Source organism: Aethalodelphis obliquidens, unplaced genomic scaffold, assembly GCF_003676395.1.
Source record: "Aethalodelphis obliquidens isolate GAN/ISIS:26980383/991018 unplaced genomic scaffold, ASM367639v1 scaffold69, whole genome shotgun sequence".
In the NCBI taxonomy this organism is placed as follows: domain Eukaryota; kingdom Metazoa; phylum Chordata; class Mammalia; order Artiodactyla; family Delphinidae; genus Aethalodelphis; species Aethalodelphis obliquidens.
The window spans coordinates 7,564,986-7,585,603 of NW_020838013.1; the positions used below are offsets into that span (position 1 = coordinate 7,564,986).

The 20,618-nt window shown below is 48.9% G+C and overlaps 1 protein-coding gene and 1 long non-coding RNA gene across 6 annotated transcripts in view; one reads left to right on the forward strand and one right to left on the reverse strand.

Moving 5' to 3' along the window:
- The first annotated feature begins 3,659 nt into the window (after positions 1–3,659).
- NADSYN1 (NAD synthetase 1) overlaps positions 3,660–20,618 on the forward strand; it is a 33,777-nt gene continuing 16,818 nt past the window's right edge. Inside the window, exons 1-5 of one of the 5 annotated variants that reach the window (XM_027089899.1) lie at positions 3,681–3,908; positions 4,992–5,052; positions 7,040–7,156; positions 12,107–12,160; positions 12,611–12,700. In XM_027089899.1, the coding sequence (XP_026945700.1) occupies positions 3,824–3,908; positions 4,992–5,052; positions 7,040–7,156; positions 12,107–12,160; positions 12,611–12,700 (407 nt within the window). In that variant the 5' untranslated portion in view covers positions 3,681–3,823. Of the gene's footprint in view, positions 3,909–4,991; positions 5,053–7,039; positions 7,157–7,178; positions 7,325–10,826; positions 11,571–12,106; positions 12,161–12,610; positions 12,701–20,271; positions 20,504–20,618 lie in introns of those variants that run through there. The other 4 variants (XM_027089901.1, XM_027089902.1, XM_027089900.1 and 1 more) reach the window with 4 other exon arrangements.
- Positions 7,331–15,862, reverse strand: LOC113611240 (uncharacterized). Its single transcript, XR_003429383.1, has 3 exons — positions 15,853–15,862; positions 9,188–9,191; positions 7,331–7,985 (listed from the first exon to the last, which is right to left on the reverse strand). It is a non-coding gene; the product is annotated as an uncharacterized LOC113611240 (long non-coding RNA).

A 20,618-nucleotide genomic window follows, 5' to 3' on the forward strand; every position in this document is an offset into this window, starting at 1 on the left:
GTTCGTCCCCACCGGTGGTGGTGGGCAAGCGGCTTAGATCCCCAGCCTCAGTTTCCTCTTCTGCCAATGGGGCTTCAAAGGCGCGCAGCCCACGCTGAGCCTGTGGTGTACAGATTGCCGGGTCCACAACAACCCACAAAACAGACCAAAATCCCTGCTCTTGGGGCGCACGCGCGGTAGTGGTGGTGCGTAATCAAGAAACAATCGGGCAGGCAAATAGGGTGTCAGATGGTGGCAAGTGGTGTGGAGAAGATCAAAACAGGGTGTGTGGGCAGCAGCTTTATTCAGGGGTGTCGGGGAGAGCCCGCCGCTAGGAGGCCACCCCAGGCCTTCCCCAGGAAGGGACCGGGAGGTGGAGTTTAGGGTGCGCTCACAGTGTGCAGGGCTGGGTGGAGAGAGAAGCTGCGTGGAGATGCGAGCAGCAGCTTAGGTCAACCACGTGGGGAAGCCCCCTAATAAGACAGCCCCTCAGAGTTGTCCCCTGGGCAGTGACAAGAGAAATGTTCACAGGTCAAGGTGTGAGGGAGTCATTCCGGCTTGTACGCGTTTCACCCTGAACTCCAGGCTCACCAAAACAGCCTGTTTGTGGCCCATCAAACGTGCGCTGTACATCTGCTTTAACCATTCAAGAAAAGAATGCGTTTAAAAATCAAAAGGGAGTGACTATGGTTCAGGCATTTGAAATGGATCTGGGTGGCCTTTGTGGACATGGTTTCAGGCCTGTTCCTACATCACTGAGAACCTGAATTTTCTGGACTGTGTCAGCCTCAAGGACACCACCAGCTGTTCTCAGAACAATAGCTGCTGGCTGCCCGCTGTAACCTTGAAAGGCTCGAGGTCTCCTCTTGTAACTATGCAACCATGTTGGACCCCAACCAATCCTTGCTTAACAAGCGCTCTTACTTCTTGCCAACTGCAATTTCAGTTCTTAACAAACAACTTTTCTCATTTTGGGGGGTTTTGCCTTTAGAAGCTTCTCCCATTTTATAGTTTTAATCGCTTCTTTTTTTTTTTTTTTGCGGTACGCGGGCCTCTCACTGTTGTGGCCTCCACCGTTGCGGAGCACAGGCTCCGGACGCGCAGGCCCAGTGGCCATGGCTCACGGGCCCAGCCGCTCCGCAGCATGTGGGATCTTCCCAGACCGGGGCACGAACCCGCGTCCCCTACATCGGCAGGCGGACTCTCAACCACTGCGCCACCAGGGAAGCCCTTAATCGCTTCTTGAATCAGCGTCTCCTGGGCTCTAATCCTCAGTTTGCCTCAAATAAAACTCTTCTATTCCTCTTATAGGTTGGTTTATTGATTATTTCTGTGGACAGCAGGAATGGCCAAGCCTCCTTCATATACCCCTGCCCTAGCAAGGGCATGACCTTGGGTTGGGCAGCTGTGCAACCCAGGCAGCCCCTGGAGGGGAGGGGAGCTGAAGGTGTCTGCTGCTGACCCCAACTTCCAACATCTGGGGCATCGGTTTACTGGCAGAGGGATCTGGATGGCCATCTCTGTGTCCCTCACAGAGACATGTTTTTCCCCTGTAGTCTTTTATTTTGAAAATGTCCAACATGCAAACCGGTTGAATAAATAGTAAAGTGAACACCCACATACTTAGATTCAGCAGCCGTCAACAGTTTGCCATATTTAATCTCTCTCTCTCTCTCTCTCTCTCTCTCCCTCGCGCGCGCACGCACTCTGTAGGTGTGTGTATCCCCTCCTTTCCCCCCTCCCCGAACCACTAATGAGCTACAGATGATACCTCCCTCCTGAATATTTCAGTATCCATCTCCTAAAAACAAGGACATTCTTCTACTTTACCAAAATAGAATGAGCACACGCTGGAAATTTAACATCCATTCAATGCTGTTGTCTAATATATTACCCATATTCAGCTTCCTGCTGTTGTGCCGGTCATGTTGTTTGTTGCTCATTACAAAAAACCCAGGATCCAGTCGGGGAACCACACTGTGCATTGAGCTCCTCAGCCTGGCTTCATCTACACCACTGCCCCAGCAGTACCTTCTAGTTCGTTTTATTGTTTCTTTTCCGTCCTTGACAATTTTGAAGAGTCAAGGCTGGCTTTTCACAGCAGGTCTCTTGATTGGGTTTGGCTGTTGTCCTTGCTTTTAGGTTATGCATTGTGGGGCAGGATGATATGCTACCCAGATGTCGTATCTTCACGCATCCTAGCAGGAGGCAACATGATGTCACTTTGTCCCTTTGTTGATGGTAAGTTTGATCGTGTGGTTCAGGTGGTATCCGCCAAAAGTCTCCATTTTTCCTTTCACGATTAACGCGTAAGCTGTGGAGTGATACTTTGAGGCTGTAAATACACTGCTCACAAATAACCCTCGGTCCAATTATCTAGCATTTAGTGATGACTCTTGCCTGAACCAAACTACTGGATGCAAAAAGGGTGATCTAACTTCCTCAACCTTTCAATATTTATTTGTTGGCATTTTTCTGTAAAGAATTTGCCTCTCTTAATTTTTTGTCAGAATGGACGAATAGATTTTTTGCTCATTGAGTTACGATCCTGTACTGTCATTTACTTTTTTTTAAAGTTCCCATATTGTCCCATACTTGGCCAGTGGGAACCCCTCCAAACTGATTCTTTCTTTTCAAATAACATGTTCCCATCATTTTTGGAGAACGTCCTTATTTTCTGCTCCAACCAGACATTGGAGGATTTGCTCCTTCCCTGCCCAAGGCCTAGAACCAGCCATGGTTGGCAGGAGATATTTGAGCATACTGGAAAGAACTGAGGTATTTCTAGCAATGAAAACTGCCCCAAAGGGTCGAAGTGAGGATTAAATGAATGAACATATAAACATTTTTGTGGTTTTCTGAAATTTCCAAATGGAAGCTCATGAACAAGCATTACTTTATAAACAGGATACACGTTTGTCTGAAATGTGAAAACGTGTACAGTACGTATGGCAGAGGCAGCATTGCAAACCAGTAGAAAAGCGTGGCCTGTTCCATCAACGATGGTCAGCCAGCTACTTATTCACAAGGGGAAAAAAATGAATTCCTACCCTAAGGGGACTAAAGGGTGAAATGTGAGAACAAAACCTGAAAAACTGCTGGTAGTGAATAGGTTCAAATGCTTCAGAGAGGAAATTGGGTAACATTTAGTAAAGTTGCACGTATGCATATCCTACGCCTGGCGAGCGAGGCGCAGGTAAGTGCAGCTCCAGGGGAAACTGGCAACGGTAGGCGGCGTAGAGAAACTAGTTGCCCTCACACGGGATGCATTACAGGAATGAAAATAGCAGGGCGCCTGTGTGCTGGCACAGCGCTGCTAACTTAAATGAACGGATAAAGTGGGCTTTATTCCTACAGTGCAGTGACAAATGCAGCAATAACCAAAAGAACGTAATTAATATCACGGGGGAAAATAAAGTTGCACAAGCGTATTAAGATGCAGTTTGCGGGGAAGTATGGGGGCACGCGGGCGGGCCGGCCCCTCTCCCCCTGCGCTCCAGGACTTGGCGACCGTCCCACCTGCCCGGTCAGAGTCAGGGCGGCGCGGGCGGGGGTCGCGCGCTGGCACCCTTGCGGAGCACTCGCGTCTCCGCGGGCCTCCCTCCTGCGCAGGCGCGGCGGAGAGCTCGGCGGGCTGGGCGGGGCGGGCTGGGCGGGGCGGGGCGGGGCGAGGGCGGGGAGATCGCGGCGGGGCCTGACGCTGGGGCTCTGCTGTCCTGTCCCTTCAGGGCCTGGCGGGACGGGACGGGGCAACCCGGAAGGACACAAGCCGAGGCCGCCTGTCTCCCTAGGACAGAAAGACCCACCGTCCGGCCGGCCTTTTGCCCAGGCGACTGCAGCCAGGATGGGCCGGAAGGTGACCGTGGCCACCTGCGCGCTCAACCAGTGGGCCCTGGACTTCGAGGGCAATTTGCAAAGGATTTTAAAGAGTGAGTCTAGGGGTGGCGTGGGGCAGAGGGGCGAAGGTCCATTCTGGCCGCCAGACTTGCTGTGACGCACACGCAGCCTTGCTCTGGAGAAACTCGTGGCCGTTGGCATGGGGACAGATAAGATAAGCTATCTTATGACCACGCCTTTGCCCGTAAGTGCCCAGGTCCTCCTCATGAATGGGAGTGCGGAGTGGGTTACAGTGCCTGGGGACACGTGGTCTGTACGCGTGGTAAGAAAAGTCTGGCCGTGGAGGTGGAGATGGGAGGGCTGGGGTGAACCTGTCCTCAAATATCTTTGGGGTCGCATGTGACATTTCTAGAGCTGAAACCGACCCAAAGAGGGAAGTGGAATAGGGGTGAGCTCCCCAGCTTAGAGGCTAGGTGTGGTCGTTGTGTGTGTGTGACGGGGGTCCCCATACAGTTGTCATCTGCACCAGCTCACCTTTGAAAGCGCAAGTTTGCACTGTTGACATCTACACCTGAAGTGGGGCTGCCCTGGGCGACCCTACAGTTTCGGCCGCTTCAGACTGGCTGTCCTCAGCTGGTTACTGCAGCAGAGTTGCCAACCGCAGTAAAAACAGAATGATTCAGGTGAGGGCATCTTAGCAGCCATGTGCCTCGGACCTTCATCCTTTTTGTTTTTTTCGATCTCAACCTGCTTTCATCTCATCAGAGCTCAGAGCAAATCTAGTTGGAGTGAAGAGAGGCAGTCTCGGTGGCCAGAGCTGAGTCTCCACTTGGCCAGCCTTTCCTCCCCGGCCTGCTGCTCAAACCCAGAGGCGGCTGGTACCTGCTGCTGGTGCCTTTGGGTCCTGTCTTCTCCCTACACAGGGTCTTCCGCATCTGCTGGTTAATGAACTACCAGTGTGTGACTCCCCGCTCGCCCCGCTCTGCTCCTTCTTGGTGCTGAGGGTCAGCCCTGCAGGCCCTGCCTGTGTCTCTCATTTCCTGCAGGTGTCAGCAGGGTCTGGGAGATGCCCTTTTGTTTTTTACGACACCTATGGCAGCGAGAGAGTTGGATCTGCCTTTGGACCAGTTGTGGGTGCTGAAATTGCCTCTCTTTCTCTCTCTCTGTACATGTAGGTATTGAAATTGCCAAGCACAAAGGAGCAAGATACAGGCTTGGACCAGAACTGGAAATATGGTGAGAGCAGAACACACAGACACCCCAGGGTGGGCAGGTAGAGGCGTCTATATCAGCTCCCCTCAGCCGAAAGTGCAAGGAAGGAGGTGGCGGGCATTGAGAACTGCGGACACGCAGGCCCATTTAGGAGACCATCAGAAGCCCGTGAATGTGCGTGCTTGGCACACTTGAACAAAGCAGGCCCGGCAAGGCTGGGTGATCCCAGACTCCTATGTCGGGTAACACAGGAGCTCGTAGAGAGGCAGACTTTTCCCAGTCCGGGGCTGATGTCAAAGCTGGCTGGACGTCTGGCATTGCATTGGTGTTTGATATCATATGTAGCCTGGGAGGTGCGGAAGTGACAGCCTCTGAGGCAGGAGTCTGTCCTTGGAGAGGAAAGGGCATCCCAGGTCTGGACCCCGTTTTCATCTAAGAATCAGGCTCTCCCCCTGATCAGAACCAGAGGCTGAGAGGAATGCTTTTCAAGGCATTAAGGGTGGCAAAGGCCAGTTTGGGGGTTTGTGTTCACGTGTGCAAAGTTTGCTCGGCATTTGCAACATCACTTCCGGGCCATGCGTAGTGGGAAGGACCTTGTGAAGATTTAAAAGTGGTTTACAGAGAATTCCCTGGCAATCCAGCGGTTAGTACTTTACGCTGTCATTGCCGGGGGTCGGGGTTCCATCCCTGGTTGGGGACCTAAAATCCCACAAGCCATGCGGTGTGGAAATAAGACAAAATGAAGTGAAATAAGATAAAATAAAATAGTAAAATAAATAAAACAAAATAAAATAGTACTTTACAAATTCTGTACATTTCGTTACTGGGACTCCCAGACTGAGAAATTACTCTCAACCCACTTCCCCTGTTAGGACCTCATTGAGCATTGTATTAGTTTTTTCTGGAGCTGCTGTAACAAAGTTTCACAAACTGGATGGTTTAAAACGGCAGGAATTTATTCTCTCACAGTTCGGGAGGCCCGAAGTCCCAAATCAAGGTGTCAGCAAGGCCCTGCTTCCTCCAGGGTGCCAGGGGATGGTCCTTCCTGCCCCTTCAAGCTTCTGGTTCCCAGTTCTTTGTCTTGTGGCCGCATCCCTCCAGCCCCAGCCCCGTCTCTTCTCCATGGCTTTTCCTCCTTCTGTTTCATGTAAGGACACTTGTCACTGGCTTTAGGGCCAGGGTCATCTCATCTCCAGATCCTTCACTTACATCTCTAAAGACACTTTTTCCAAATGACGTCACATCCACAGCTTCTGGAGGTTAAGGCATGGACACATCTTTTTGGGGGACACCATTCAGCCCCCTACAAGCTTCCGTATCTCTAGCAAGAAACTCAGGAGTAGCTGTGTGAGTGGCATTCGAATGATTGTTCATGGTCCCTTTGCCTGAGGAATGTTTTTCTCTGGGTCCAGCTTTGTTTCTTTCTCATCCCTTTCTTGTAGATTAGTGGGATTTGGGCTACATTGAAGGTTAAAAAAAAAAAAATCCAAGAGCAGACACTTTTTGACATGAGAGAGAATTTCTCATTGTAACTGACAACTTTGAGAAGTGGATGGGGACCAGTCCATGAATTTCCAATAAAGAGCATCGTTTTTGGGGGTTTTTTTGTAGCAGTGATTCCAAGTCTGGCCGCACAATAGAATCTCCTGGGAGGCTTTATAAAGATACCAAGGGGCTTCCCTGGTGGCGCAGTGGTTGGGACTCCGCCTGCCGATGCAGGGGACGCGGGTTCGTGCCCCGGTCCGGGAAGATCCCACATGCCGCGGAGCGGCTGGGCCCGTGAGCCATGGCCACTGAGCCTGCGCGTCCGGAGCCTGTGCTCCGCAGCGGGAGAGGCCACGGCAGTGAGAGGCCCATGTACCGCAAAAAAAAAGAAAAAAAAAAATACCAAGGCCTGGGTTGCACCCCTGCATGTTCTGACTCCTAGGCCCCTAGGCCCCTGCCCCACCCCTGCCCCCGGGCCCACCCGGTGTGTCTCAGGGGTTCACTGTCCTGCTCCCTCCCTCTGCAGTGGCTACGGTTGTTGGGATCATTATTACGAGTCGGACACCCTCCTGCATTCGCTCCAGGTCCTGGCTGCCCTTCTGGAATCTCCAGTCACTCAGGATATCATCTGTGATGTGGGAATGTAAGTGCCGGCGTGAGCATGGGGAAAGGCCGGCTTGGAAAGAGGCAAGTTCAAGGGCGTCGTATGTCTGGAGCCATCCTAACATCAGGGAGGTGGAATCTGCACAGTTCAAAGACACAGAAGGCCTCTTGTGGAGGAGTGGGCTTTGTTCCCTCTCTAGCCCTGCAGGTACCTAACTCCCCCAGCGGAGGCCGCTCTTGGGAGATTTTTTTTGTATGTTCTTCCGGATGCTACTGTGCATGTGGGAACACGCTTTGCACAGCTGGGAGCACAGGGTCTCCCTTTCACATGTATAGCTCTTTCTTTACTTAACGGTAAGTCTTGGGATGGTTCCACATCACTCCATATCGACATGCTGACCATATGGTTCCAGGGGGTGTAGGTATATAAATGTAGCTTTCATAGCTGTAGATGCATAGGTGTAGGTTCCTCCATATGGTATAGGTCCATGTGGTATATAGGTCCATAGGTGTAGGTTCCATAAATGTAGGTCCGTATGGTGTACGTTCCATAGATGCAGGTTCCGTGAGTATAGACGTATATGATGTAGGTTCCGTAGCTGTAGGCCCACGTGGTGTACAGGCAGACCTTGGACACCTTGCAAGTTTGGTTCCAGACCACTGCAGTAAAGCCAAACATAGCAATAAAGTGAGTCACAAAGTTGTTGGTTTCCCAGCGTATATAAAAGTTACATTTACATTATACTGTAGTCTATTAAGCATGCACTGTTATGTCTAAAAATATACGTACTTAACGTTACTTAAAAAATACTTTATTGATAAAAAATGCTAACCATCATCTGAACCTTCAGGGAGTTGTAATCTTTTTCCTGGTGGAGTGTTTGAAATATTGCGAGAATTACCAAAATGTGACACAGACTGGAAGTGAGGAAAAGCTGTTGGAAAAATGGCGCCAATACACTTGCTCAATGCAGGGTTGCCACAGACCTTCAATTAAAAAAAGAAAAAAGAAAGCAATACCTGCAAACCACAGTAAAGCAAAATGCAGTAAGACGAGGTCTGCCTGTAGGTCCACAGCGTGTAGTTTCCACGGGTGCAGGTCACGTGGGTAGGGCTCTGGCCTAGGACTATTGTTGAGCGTGTCTGTGACGTGCTTTGCGTAACCAGAGCCCACTGGTGGGCCTTTATGTGGATTCTGTTTGCATCCTTCACTCTGTGTCACGTCGTGTGGATGTGGCCGAGTTTGCTTTCTTTTCCTCGGCCCTGCACGTGGGCTGCGCTGCCTTTTCAACCTGCTGCGACATCTGTGCAGTAGGTCTCTTTTGAGCAGTGAACAGATGAGATTTTTAACCCCGTTTCTCCGCTTTTACTATGATTCTTGACACACGGACCATGTTTGTGTCCTCTCTTGCTGCTGTGTGACAGAGCACCACAGATGCGACACACAGAACCACACAGATCTGTGTCTTGTGGGTGTGGAGCTCAGAAGTCTGAAACGGGTCAGCAGGGCTGGGCTTCTGGAGGCTGTTGGGGGAGCATGGGTTTCCTTGGAAGAGTCCAGCTCGGGAGGCCCGCCCGCATCCCTTGGCTCGTGGCCCCTCCCCCTCCCTCCATCTTCAAAGCCAGCGATCATATCACTGCAACCCCTGCTTCCACTGCCACGTGCCCTCCGACTGTCCCTCCTCCCTCACAGAAGGACCCTTGTGGTTATGATGAGGGCCCCAGAGAGTCCGGGAGAATCTCCCATCTCAGGGTCTGTAACTTTGTTATATCGGCGAGCTACCCTTTGCCGCATGAGGTGACATGCTTGCACGTCCTAGGAATAGGGATGGGGACATCATTGGGGGCCTTTACGCAGCCCACCACATGGACTGATTCTGGCCACTTTATTTTATTTTATTTTTTTTTACATCTTTATTGGAGTATAATTGCTTTACAGTGGTGTGTTAGTTTCTGCTTTATAACAAAGTGAATCAGTTATATATATACATATGTTCCCATATCTCCTCCCTCTTGCGTCTCCCTCCCTCCCACCCTCCCTATCCCACCCCTCCAGGCGGTCACAAAGCACCGAGCTGATCTCCCTGTGCCATGCGGCTGCTTCCCACTAGCTATCTACCTTACGTTTGGTAGTGTATGTATGTCCATGCCTCTCTCTGGCTTTGTCACAACTCCCCCTTCCCCCTCCCCATATCCTCAAGTCCGTTCTCCAGTAGCTCTGTGTCTTTATTCCTGTCTTACCCCTAGGTCCTTCATGACTTTCTTTTTTTCTTAAATTCCATATATATGTGTTAGCATACGGTGTTTGTCTTTCTCTTTCTGACTTACTTCACTCTGTATGACAGACTCTAGGTCCATCCATCTCATTACAAATAGCTCAATTTCGTTTCTTTTTATGGCTGAGTAATATTCCATTGTATATATGTGCCACATCTTCTTTATCCATTCATCCGATGATGGACACTTAGGTTGTTTCCATCTCCGGGCTATTGTAAATAGAGCTGCAATGAACATTTTGGTACATGACTCTTTTTGAATCATGGTTTTCTCAGGGTATATGCCCAGTAGTGGGATTGCTGGGTGGTATGGTAGTTCTATTTGTAGTTTTTTAAGGAACCTCCATACTGTTCTCCATAGTGGCTGTACCAATTCACATTCCCACCTCTGGCCACTTTATTAAATGTCCTAGTCATCATGGTTTTTTCTTTTTTGTTTTTCCTGTTGTCTTTTGTGTGTTTTCTTTGTTCCACTTTCCTCTGCTGGCCTTGAACTTATAATCCGATTATAATTTTTCTGCTTTTTGTCCTCAAAGTGCTAACAGTCATATTTAAAGACATTTTTCTTTGGAAATCCAGCATTTATCTGGATCTGTAAGCACCACTGAAGAAAACAACCGTCATACCATGATGTCATTGATATTCTCCGTCTGAAATTGTCTTTACAAATTATCCTCCAGGAAAAAGGTGCTGAGCCTCCTTCCTGCCCTGTTTCTGAAGGCGTGTTATCCTTAGCGCTGATCACAAAGGGCTAGCTCAAAATAAAGAAAACTTAAAAAACAAAATAGAATCTTAAAACGCACAATAATTTTTTTTTTAAAAAAAGGTCTTATTTGTTTGTTTTCATGACTTAGGAAGGTGAACTCTCGTTTGTTTTTGGCCGTTTGCGACACTTGTTCTTTAGCCTACAGTTGAAGTGTCTAATTTATTTTAAGAGTTCTTTATGTGTGAATAATATCAACCCATCCCCACATACGATAAAAATACTTTTACTTGTATGTTGTTTGCTGTTTAACTTTATGCGTTGAACTTTCAATTTTCTGTTTGTTTTTATTCAAGAGGCTTACTCCAATTGAAAATCGGATATTCACTGAGGGTCTCTGTTTTGTTTAAAATATAAGTTTACCTCCTGCCTTGAACACATTTTTTTTTTTTTTTTTAGTTTATTTACTTATTTATTTATTTTTGGTTGCACTGGGTCTGGTCTTCGTTGCTGCGCGCGGGCTTTCCCCAGTTGCAGCAAGCGGGGGCTACCCTTCTTTGCGGAGCACGGGCTCCAGGTGCGCGGGCTTCAGTAGTTGTGGCTCACAGGCTCCAGAGCACAGCCTCAGTAGTTGTGGCGCACATGCTTAGTTGCTCCGCGGCATGTGGGATCCTCCCAGATCAGGCCCTGAACCCGCGTCCTCTGCATTGGCAGGTGGACTCCCAAACACTGCACCACCAGGGAAGCCCTTGAACACATTTTTGTATAAATGTGAACACAGGCAGGTTTTGGTTTGGCCTGGGGAGGATTAGAAACCACAGCGGTGGGAGTCCTTGCTGGTGGCATCCGTGTGTCGTGGCCACAACTGGGGGCACCCCCGCCTGCATCCTGTCCTTCAGTCCCTCTGGGAGGAGGAACCCAGGGTAGCGAGACTTAGCCAGTGCAAAGCGGGATTGGGACCTGGCCACCTGATTTGATAGTGCACACTATTAATGGCTGGTTTTATTTCCTCCTCCATCACTCATGTCCCAGGGCATTTATTTATTTGCCTTATTAATTTTATCTGACAACCCATCGTCTTAGGTACCCCTTAAGGCCATCCTCCCGTGGTGCCTGATGCCTTCTGCCCTGAGCGCCTGCGCTCTCACCCTGAGCTGGGCTCCAGCACCTGGGCTTTGCCCAGCTCTGCCTTCTCTGCCATCTCTGCCCAGCTCTGCCCAGCTGTGCCCCAGCTCTGCCCAACTCTTCCCAGCTCTGCCCCAGTTCTGCCCCATTTCTGCCCAGCTCCGCCTAGCTCTGCCCCACCTCTGCCCCGTCTCGACCCAGCTGTGCCCCAGCTCTGCCCCAGCCACTGGCCCCAGAGCACCCCAGCCTCTGGAGCTTTGATCCCCTCCCCTGCAGAGGAGGAAGGTACCAGGTGGTCCGGGAGGAGATGTAAACACAATGTCTATCCTGAGGAGGGTCCAGACAGAGGGGTGAGTAGATCTGCTCAGGGCCCACCACTCCCCACCCCAGCCCCGGCCCCTCGGACCCGCTGCCCCTGCCCTGCAGCCTGCATTCTGGGGTGGGGGGTGTTCGGGTCAGGAGAGGTGCCGGGAGGGAGAATTGGGGAGGCACAGGGGCTAGTGCCTGAGGCCAGCAGGGGACGAAGAGGTGATGTGACAGCAGGGGTGTGAGAAGGGGAGGGAGGGAGCCACTGGAAGGTCCGAGAACCTTCCAGGAGGAGAGGAAGAGCCCTGAGCAGGGAGGGACCTGGTGCTTTGTTTAGAAGACGCTCTCCCATTTAGGGCCTACGCTGTGGCAGAAACACTTGGGCTTGTTGTTAACTTTGGTTTGAGAAAGCCACAGGGGAGCCTTCTGATTCTCACAAAGGACAGAGAAGCTTCACATCGAAGCAGACACATCGCTCTGCCCTTTGCCAACAAGCGCGTGGTCCCCTCTCTCCACAGGCCCAAGCAGACACATGGCTCTGCTCTTCGCCAACAAGCGCGCGCGTCCCCTCTCTCCGCAGGCCCGTGATGCACCGAAACGTCCGCTACAACTGCAGGGTGATCTTTCTCAACAGGTAGGTGACCGCCGGGAGCAGTGACCTGCCTGCCTCCGCTGAGCTCTAGGGGCCTGCGGGCACTCGTGCCAGTGCCCTGGGGCACGGGCCCTGGGGGCCCTGTGCAGGGAGGCTTCTTCTGTCACTACCTTAGTGGGGGCTGGGGTACCAGGCAGGTGACTCGAGTGGCACTGCTCCTGGTCTCCACCACCACGGACACCTTCAGGTATCAGAAAGAGAGAGGCCACGGGGTTGGGTGTGGGGACACATGGCCCCACTGCTGGGAGGTCAGTCCAGGAAGAGAGGCCTTGTCATGTCCCCTCGCAGACCCGGGACATCAGCTGCTCGCAAGTGCCCCCCTGCCGGGTCTTAGCTGCCCTGTGCCCGTCGACTGTCGGGGTGGACGGACCGGCAGCTGCTTCTCGTCGGGTCGTGTTCATCTCGGGCGTGGCCTTGTCCCCCTGCCTGTAGGAAGATCCTGCTCATCAGACCCAAAATGGCCTTGGCCAACGAGGGCAACTACCGAGAGCTGCGCTGGTTCACCCCGTGGTCCCGGAGCCGGTGAGTCGCTGCCCGATGCCGGGAGCCAGGTCTGTGACTGCTCCTTGAACGCTTGTGAAGCGTCTTCCTGCGCGTAGCTTGTGCAGGTCGTGGGGGAGATAGACAAGGATTCCGGGCAGAGTCCCTGCTCCGCAGTACCTGTCGCTTAGCTATAGCTGCTTTGACACAGCCGATCAATTTATAGCCCACTTATCAGAGACCACATGAGACTCTCAGTCATCAGTCACCCATCCTCTGTCATTGTACATCTGATCCATCTGTATATCATTATACATCTGATCCTGTATATCACGGTTTCCCAGCTCCAGCCCCATCGGTTTAGGCTGGATCCTTCTTGTCGTGGGGGTCTGTCCTAGGCATGGAAAGGTGTATAGCGGCATCCCTGGCCTCCACTGATAGACACGTCCATTTGTGACAATTTAAAATGTCTTCAGACATGGCCAAGTGTCCCCTGAGGACAGAATCATCCCCAGTTGAGAACCCCTGCCCTATATTCTTCTTAGAGTTATTCCTGTCTGTTTATTGTTGCTGCTATTACAAATGGAATTTTATGTAGGAAAACTTGAGATTTTGTGTGTTGCTTTTGTAATTGGCCACCTTACTACATTCTCTTATTGGGTCTAGTAGTTATTCTATTGATTTTCTTAGTTTGTTTTTTTTTTCAGGTAGAAATTATATAAAACTAATTTTACTTCTTTCTAATATTTACATCCCTCAGTTCATTTTTGAAACTACTTTTCTTGGCCAGCGTTTCTAGAACAATATTCTAGATCATTTCTAGAACAAACGTCTTTGATAACAGGCATTTTTGTCTTTTTCCCAACTTGACTTGGAAAGCTCTTCCTGTTTCTGATTTGGTTTCAGATTTATATCCATCCTTAGTTATTTTTACTTTGGGGATTTAAAATTAATTGAGAGTGGTTGTTGAATTTATCAAATTTCTTCTTAGCATATGTTGAGATGAACATGGTAAGTCTTTGCATGTCTTTATAAGCTCCAAATGGATGTGGAATGTTAAACTTTGTTTCCGTTTGCTAGTATCTATTCAGGATTTCCCTCTCTTCCCTAAATTTTTTTTTTTTTTTTTGCGGTACGCGGGCCTCTCACTCCTGTGGCCTCTCCCGTTGCGGAGCACAGGCTCCGGACGCCCAGGCTCAGCGGCCATGGCTCACGGGCCCAGCCTCTCTGCGGCATGTGGGATCTTCCCAGACAGGGGCACAAACCCATGTCCCCTGCATCTGCAGGCGGACTCTCAACCACCGCGCCACCAGGGAAGCCCCTCTCTTCTCTAAATTTATATGCCAGTGTTATGTTAGTTAAAAACATTTTTTTCCTGTGCTCTGAATGCTTTAAATATTATAAAAATCATGTAATATCAAGTAATAATATGACAGAACTTCTCTTTACAATTGGGAATGTTGTATCAAATAGTGTTTACTTTTACACTTTTTTAGTGAGGCATAAATAACATGCAATAAGATATGCAGATTTTAGGAGCTTCCTTTTTTGACAGTTGTGTGCATTCGTGCAGTCACACCCTAAAGAAGATAGAGCCATGTCCACGGCACCCCTGCCCCTTTCCAGATGATGCCCCCAAGGTTAGTCTTCTCCTTTCTTAGATTTCATACAAATGGAGTCACACCATGTACATTCCTTTGGAAACGGTTTCTTTAGCTTAACATGATGCTTTTGAGATTCGTCCAATGGTTTGTTCCTTTATACATAGTACAAATAGTTTGCCCTTTTATATAATAATATGGTTTTGTAATTCATAAATAATTCTATAAGCTTGATAACAAAAAAGAAATACACAACCCGCGCCCCCAATCTGCCCTGTCTCCGAGCCCTGCTCCCCATAGCTGTCCATTTCCATTTTCCATTTTTCTCCTTTCTCCTGTAGCCTCTGGGTTTCGCCTTGGTATTTCTTTCTTTTTTTTCTTTTTTTTTAAATTAATTTATTTTTTTGGCTGTGTTGGGTCTTCGTTTCTGTGCGAGGGCTTTCTCTAGTTGTGGCAAGCGGGGGCCGCTCTTCATCACGATGCGTGGGCCTCTCACTATCATGGCCTCTCTCGTTGTGGAGCACAGGCTCCAGACGCGCAGGCTCAGTAGTTGTGGCTCACGGGCCTAGTTGCTCCGTGGCATGTGGGACCTTCCCAGACCAGGGCTCGAACCCGTGTCCCCTGCGTTAGCAGGCAGATTCTCAACCACTGCGCCACCAGGGAAGCCCCCGCCTTGGTATTTCTAACTCGTGCAAACATTGCCATTTCGTGGCCTCCTGCTCTGGAAGGACAGGATTTGGCACACAATTCAGCCCTCACTGTTAGTTTCTCTGACCTCCTCTTCCTAACATGGGCACTTCACAGTTTTCTGGTTAAGTTTGTTTAAAAAAACAAATATTCATCTGAGTGAATTTGATGATCTAATTGGCTTTATTCAATGATTCAGGAACTGGGCAGCCTCCCACTAGTAAATAGAAGGGGCTGTACACAATGGAAGGTTTTTATAGGCAGAAGAAGGACAGGACAAGAAGGTATTAGCGAGAGAAAAGTTTCAGGCCAGGGCTTCCTCTTTGATACGGAGGACACAGCAAGCAGGATCTTTTTTTTTTTTTTTTAGTTGATGTATAGTTGATTTACAATGTTGTGTTAATATCTGCTGTACAGCAAAGTGATTCCGTTATATATATATATATATATATATATGTACATTTTTAAAATACTCTTTTCCATTATGGTTTATCACAGAATATTGAATATAGTTCCCTGTGCTATATAGTAGGACCTTGTTGTTTATCCATTCTGTATGTAATAGTCTAATTTGCTAATCCCAAATCCCAATCCTTCCCTCCCCCTTGGCAATCACAAGTCTGTTCTGTATGTCTGTGAGTCTGTTTCTCTTTTGTAGGTAAGTTCATCTGTGTCATATTTTAGATTCCACATGTAAGTGATATCATATGGTATTTGTCTCTCTCTGTCTGACTTACTTCACTTAGTACGATCATCTCTAGGTCCATCCATTTTGTTGCAGATGGCATTATTTCATTCTTTTTTAGGGCTGAGTAATACTCCGTTGCATACATACACTACCTCTTCTTTATCCATTCATCTGTCAATGGACATTTAGGTTGTTTCCATGTCTTGGCCCTTGTGAACAGTAACAGCAGGGTCTTCGTCGTGCAGAGCCTGCCTCCCCAGTGTGAGCAGGACATCAGACTGACTGTTCTCAGAGGTTGAAACTGCAGTTAAGTCTTGGTTTCCTGTGTTGGTGCAGATGACTCCATTTTGGGCTTGCTGTTTCTCTCTAACCAGTCACAGCTCAGTGTTTCACGATCCGCCGATATCCGCGTTCACAGCTGAGCCGCAGATTGTGTTCTGAATCCGTGTTTCTTCGCTCATTTCTCCTGCCTGGAGTCGACCAGTGTCAAGTTCCTTTGCTTTCAATCTCTGTTCTCGCCCAACACGCCTCCCACAGACAGACAGGCACTTCCTGCCCCAGTCTGCTTATTGTCCCCCAGGCTGGCTGCACAGCCGGCACCCCCTCCCTGTCACAGTTCTCTGGGACTTCCCTTCCCTCCTGGGTTTGCTCAGCCTCCTAGATGACTGTCTTCCCCTGTCAGTCACTCATTTGCTGAAACTCAGCATCCAGTAGCTTTCTATGATTCTACCACCACCAGGCAATGAACTCAGTGCTGATACTGTCTACCTGGAGGTAGTGTCTGACCCCACAGGTTCAGGGCTCAGCCCCACTGAACTGCCAATCACAAGTCTGTTGCTGTGGACACACCCATTTGTCCAACGTGCAGCAAACCAAATGCCGAGATGCTGAGGTTTGCAACTGTGCATTCAGGCCACCCAAGGTGGCTGCTCTCTGGCTCTCTGTACATCCCTGCTGGACCAGTCCCTGCCTCACCTACACCCCACTCACCTGACTCACCTTCCCTCTTAGTCATAGAGCCTAATCAGTAAATGCCTACATACTTGCCCCCTGGCTCCAGCTAGTGACGACTGTTCTAATCTTTAGATCAGAACTATCTATGACAGTTTATCAAAGGGGCGGTAAGGGACATGCCCCTTTGCTGGTTTCCCTGGTAACCAATGAGCCAACCTCCACGTTCTTGTAAAACAACTGGGCTACATGAAGCTGGGAGCGTATTCAATTAGAGAGAGGAAAAAAAGAAAGAAAGAAAACAATAACTAAAGTGAGCTACCTCAGTAAAGGTGGTTTACAAGCAGAGGGGTTTTAACAAGCTGTTCCCCAGTCTGCTGCTCTGCAAGACAACCTCAAGAACTCCTTTTAGCCGTCAGCTTCTGTTAACTCTGTGAACTCCAGGGGGCGTGGTTTCAGTCCCCCGAACCTTCTAAACTTTCCTCAGTCTTGAGGGAAGGGGGCCATGACCACTCTGGCTGCTTCCTGCTGAAGAGGGATGTAGGCCTAACAAAGCTTTGAGGAATGAAACTGTTTCGAATTTGATAGCAAATGCTCACAAATCCCAAGAGGAGGCCAAGACTTTGGGCTTAAGGATACAAGGCAAACAGCAAGTAGAGAGTTATGACAAAAAGGGATATAAATCCTAGCAAACACAAAACGATAATACCTAGTTTAACCAGTCCCTCAAACATAGACATAAACAAATATATATGCCTAGTTATCCACGTTGGGGAAACTAATCAGACTCAGTGAACAAGCACAGAAGTATGCTAGCAAGGAGACCTTTTATAGGCTATACATTTTATCAGTTATACTGAATTGTCAAGGAAACATTTTACATGTGCTTTTAGCAGTAGACTTAAAGCAAGCACTGGTACATGTCACGAATACGTATACTCTGTGACAACTTCACTAGAGAATTTTCTTTCCATCTGAACTTTGGGGGCAAAGGTATGGTTAGAAGTAAAACAATAACTTTAATGTTGATGGGGAGACAGACATTTGGTAAACAGTAAATTGAATTAGTAGAATGGGTCTGGTCCAGATTCTTGGGTCAGCTGTCTACAACTGCTGCCTTTTTCTCATCCTGGGGTGGGTGTTGTTTGGGTCAGCAGTCCTTTCTGTAGACCAGTCTGGTGCAGAGACCCCTCGTAAGTGGGAAATATGAACTCGAGTCAGTTCCCTTGTTTCACTGTGCTTGAGCTACTTATGAATACCTGATAAGGGTCCTTTCATCTAAGTTGGAGACAGAGCCCTTTAAATGATGACTTTGTTGTTGTTGTTGTTGTTGTTGTTGTTGTGATACGCGGGCCTTTCACTGTTGTGGCCTCTCCGGCTGCGGAGCACAGGCTCCGGACACGCAGGCTCAGCGGCCATGGCTCATGGGCCCAGCCGCTCCGCGGCACGTGGGATCTTCCCAGACCGGGGCACGAACCCGTGTCTCCTGCATCGGCAGGCGGACTCTCAACCACTGCGCCACCAGGGAAGCCCGAAATGATGACTTTTTTAGTATGTATAATCCCTGGTTGCAGGTCATGGGGCCTCTGATTTTCATCCAAAGAGAGATTCCTGTGATCAGCTTCTGAAACAAGCTTCCCTCTTCCCACTGGTAACCACTAGTTTGTTCTCTATATCTGTGAGTCTGTTTCTTTTTTGTCATATTCAGTAGTTTTATTTTTTAGATTCCACATATAAGTGATATCATACAGTGTTTATCTTTCTCTGTGTGACTTATTTCACGAAGCATAATGCCCTCCAAGTCCATACACAATGTCGCAAATGGCAACATTTCATTCTTTTTCGTGGCTGAGTAGTATTCCATTGTGTCTATGTATCACATGTTCTTTATCCGTTCATCTGTTGTGGACACAGCTTGCTTCCATGTCTTGGCTATTGTAAATGTGCTGCTATGAACATTGGGGTGCATTTAACTTTTCAAATTACGTCTTTGTTTTCTTCTGATATGTGCCCAGGGTTGGGATTGCTGGATCATATGGTAGCTCTATTTTTAGTTTTTTGAGGAACGTCCATACTGTTTTCCACAGTGGCTGCACCAATTTACATTCCCACCCACAGTACCTAAGGGTTCCCTCTCTGTTCTGTTCTTTGATGCACCTAATATGTTTTCATATCTTCAAATGTTTTAATTTTTCAAATTATTTTCTTAGTTTTGAGCTCACTTTTTATCTTCTGTTGTCTGATTTTCTTTGCTATCTTGCATTGGCTTCTGTTGTCTCTAACTCTATGCCAGTATAGATCTCTAGTTCACTTTTTTTTCTCCATTTCTAATGTTGAAATGTTGAATCCTTTCAGACCATCACTCATTTAATGGTGCCTGTAGGAAGGGTGGCAGTGGATACTGAGCTGGAACCAGAAGCTTTCATTCTGGTGCAGTTAAAAAACAAAACAGAGTTTTTACCCTTCGGGAGTCGTGCCAAAATGGTGACAATAAAATGGTTCTGTCACTGTGTCCCTGCTATAGTAATGAGTCCATCACAGCTTCAAGATGCTATTTCAGGCTTTTGTAGGAAAACAGAAAAAAGGCCCAGTTCTTGACTGCAGAGAACTTAAGAATCTAGGTTCACTTTCATTAGATTCTTAGGTGGATGCCCCAAATCTGAGCCCAGCAAGACGGGGGTGTTGGGGGGCGGGGGTGTCGAGGGGGCTCTTGTAGCTCCCAGCGGGCCAGAAATGACTTGAAATTAGCATGGCCAGGAGTGGTTTCTCGGCAGAAATATGCTGCTAGGGTTTCTCCAGGGGATGTTCGCTGAGGAAGAAGAACAGCCCATCAGAGGAGCTGTGCAGAGCAGGAGGGGCTCAGGTGTGGAGGCAGCTGGAAAGATGGGGCGGGCCAGCGTGAAGCCAGCTTGGAATGACTCACTGCCGATCCGGAGGGTTTACTGTCGGTACTCTGGTTCTTTAATGAACTGTGCGGACCTCATGAGCCATCCGCTGGGTGTAGGCTGGCTTTGGAGCAGGGCGTGGGGAGGAGCAAAGGGGAACCTGCGTCGTTCCCTGGTGGGCTCGCCTGCATCTGGTTCTGAATGGATCTTCGTGCAAATTGAGGGGAGAGGCGAGGGTGAAGGGAGAAACCTTGGGGCGGCTCTTCCCTCTAAAACAAATTGTGACGCAGCGGCATCGCCATCACCGAGCCTACCGATGGCGAGCTCATTATGGGATGCCAAGGCAGCTCGGGGGTCAGAGGACGTCTACAGTTTCTTTTCCCTTCATTAGTGAGGGAGAAACAGCATTGTCCTCTCCATTTCTCTGCTTTTAAAATTTACTTAAGTAAAAGCCACGAAAATCTCCCAGAAGGTTCTTGTGAATTCCAAGAAAGCAAAAAGAAATCTAGTTAATTAAATGTCTTAATGGTGCATCTGGTAACAGCCTATCTGAGGTCAGATTTGGAAACCATCTATTGTTCGAATTCTACCTTTTCGTGTAGACCGTGGGACGGCTTGTACTGAAGTTGTGTATTAAACTCTGTGTCCAGCTCATACAATCTGGGACGTTATTTTATTACTTCAGTGATGATATCCGTTTGTCACCGTATGTTGGGTTCATGTGGTGTGATCATTTCGATTCAGGACCCTTGATCAGGAATTCCACCTGGATGTCTCCGTGGGGAAATGCGACTGCTTTTCAGATAACCCCCGTGACATGCCTCTCCGATGCCGCGCGTGAAAGTGTTCACACAAGTGTGTGCCCGAGGCATAGCGAGGCCAAGCAAACTGAAATGTCAGAGTTCGGAGCAGAGAAAGGTTTTCTGCAGGGCCGCGCAAGGAGACGAGGTGGTCCAGGCCCTGAGAAGTCTCAAGCTCCCCGAAGGGTTCTGACAAAGCGTTTTTAAAGGCCAGGAGAGGAGGGTGTTGCAGGGTACGCGATCAGTTTGTGCGCAATTCTCTGATTGGCTGACGGGGAGGCAGCAGGGTGGTGTCACAGGGGTTAATGTGATCAGTCCTTAGGCTCCAGGAGACCTGGGGCCACATGT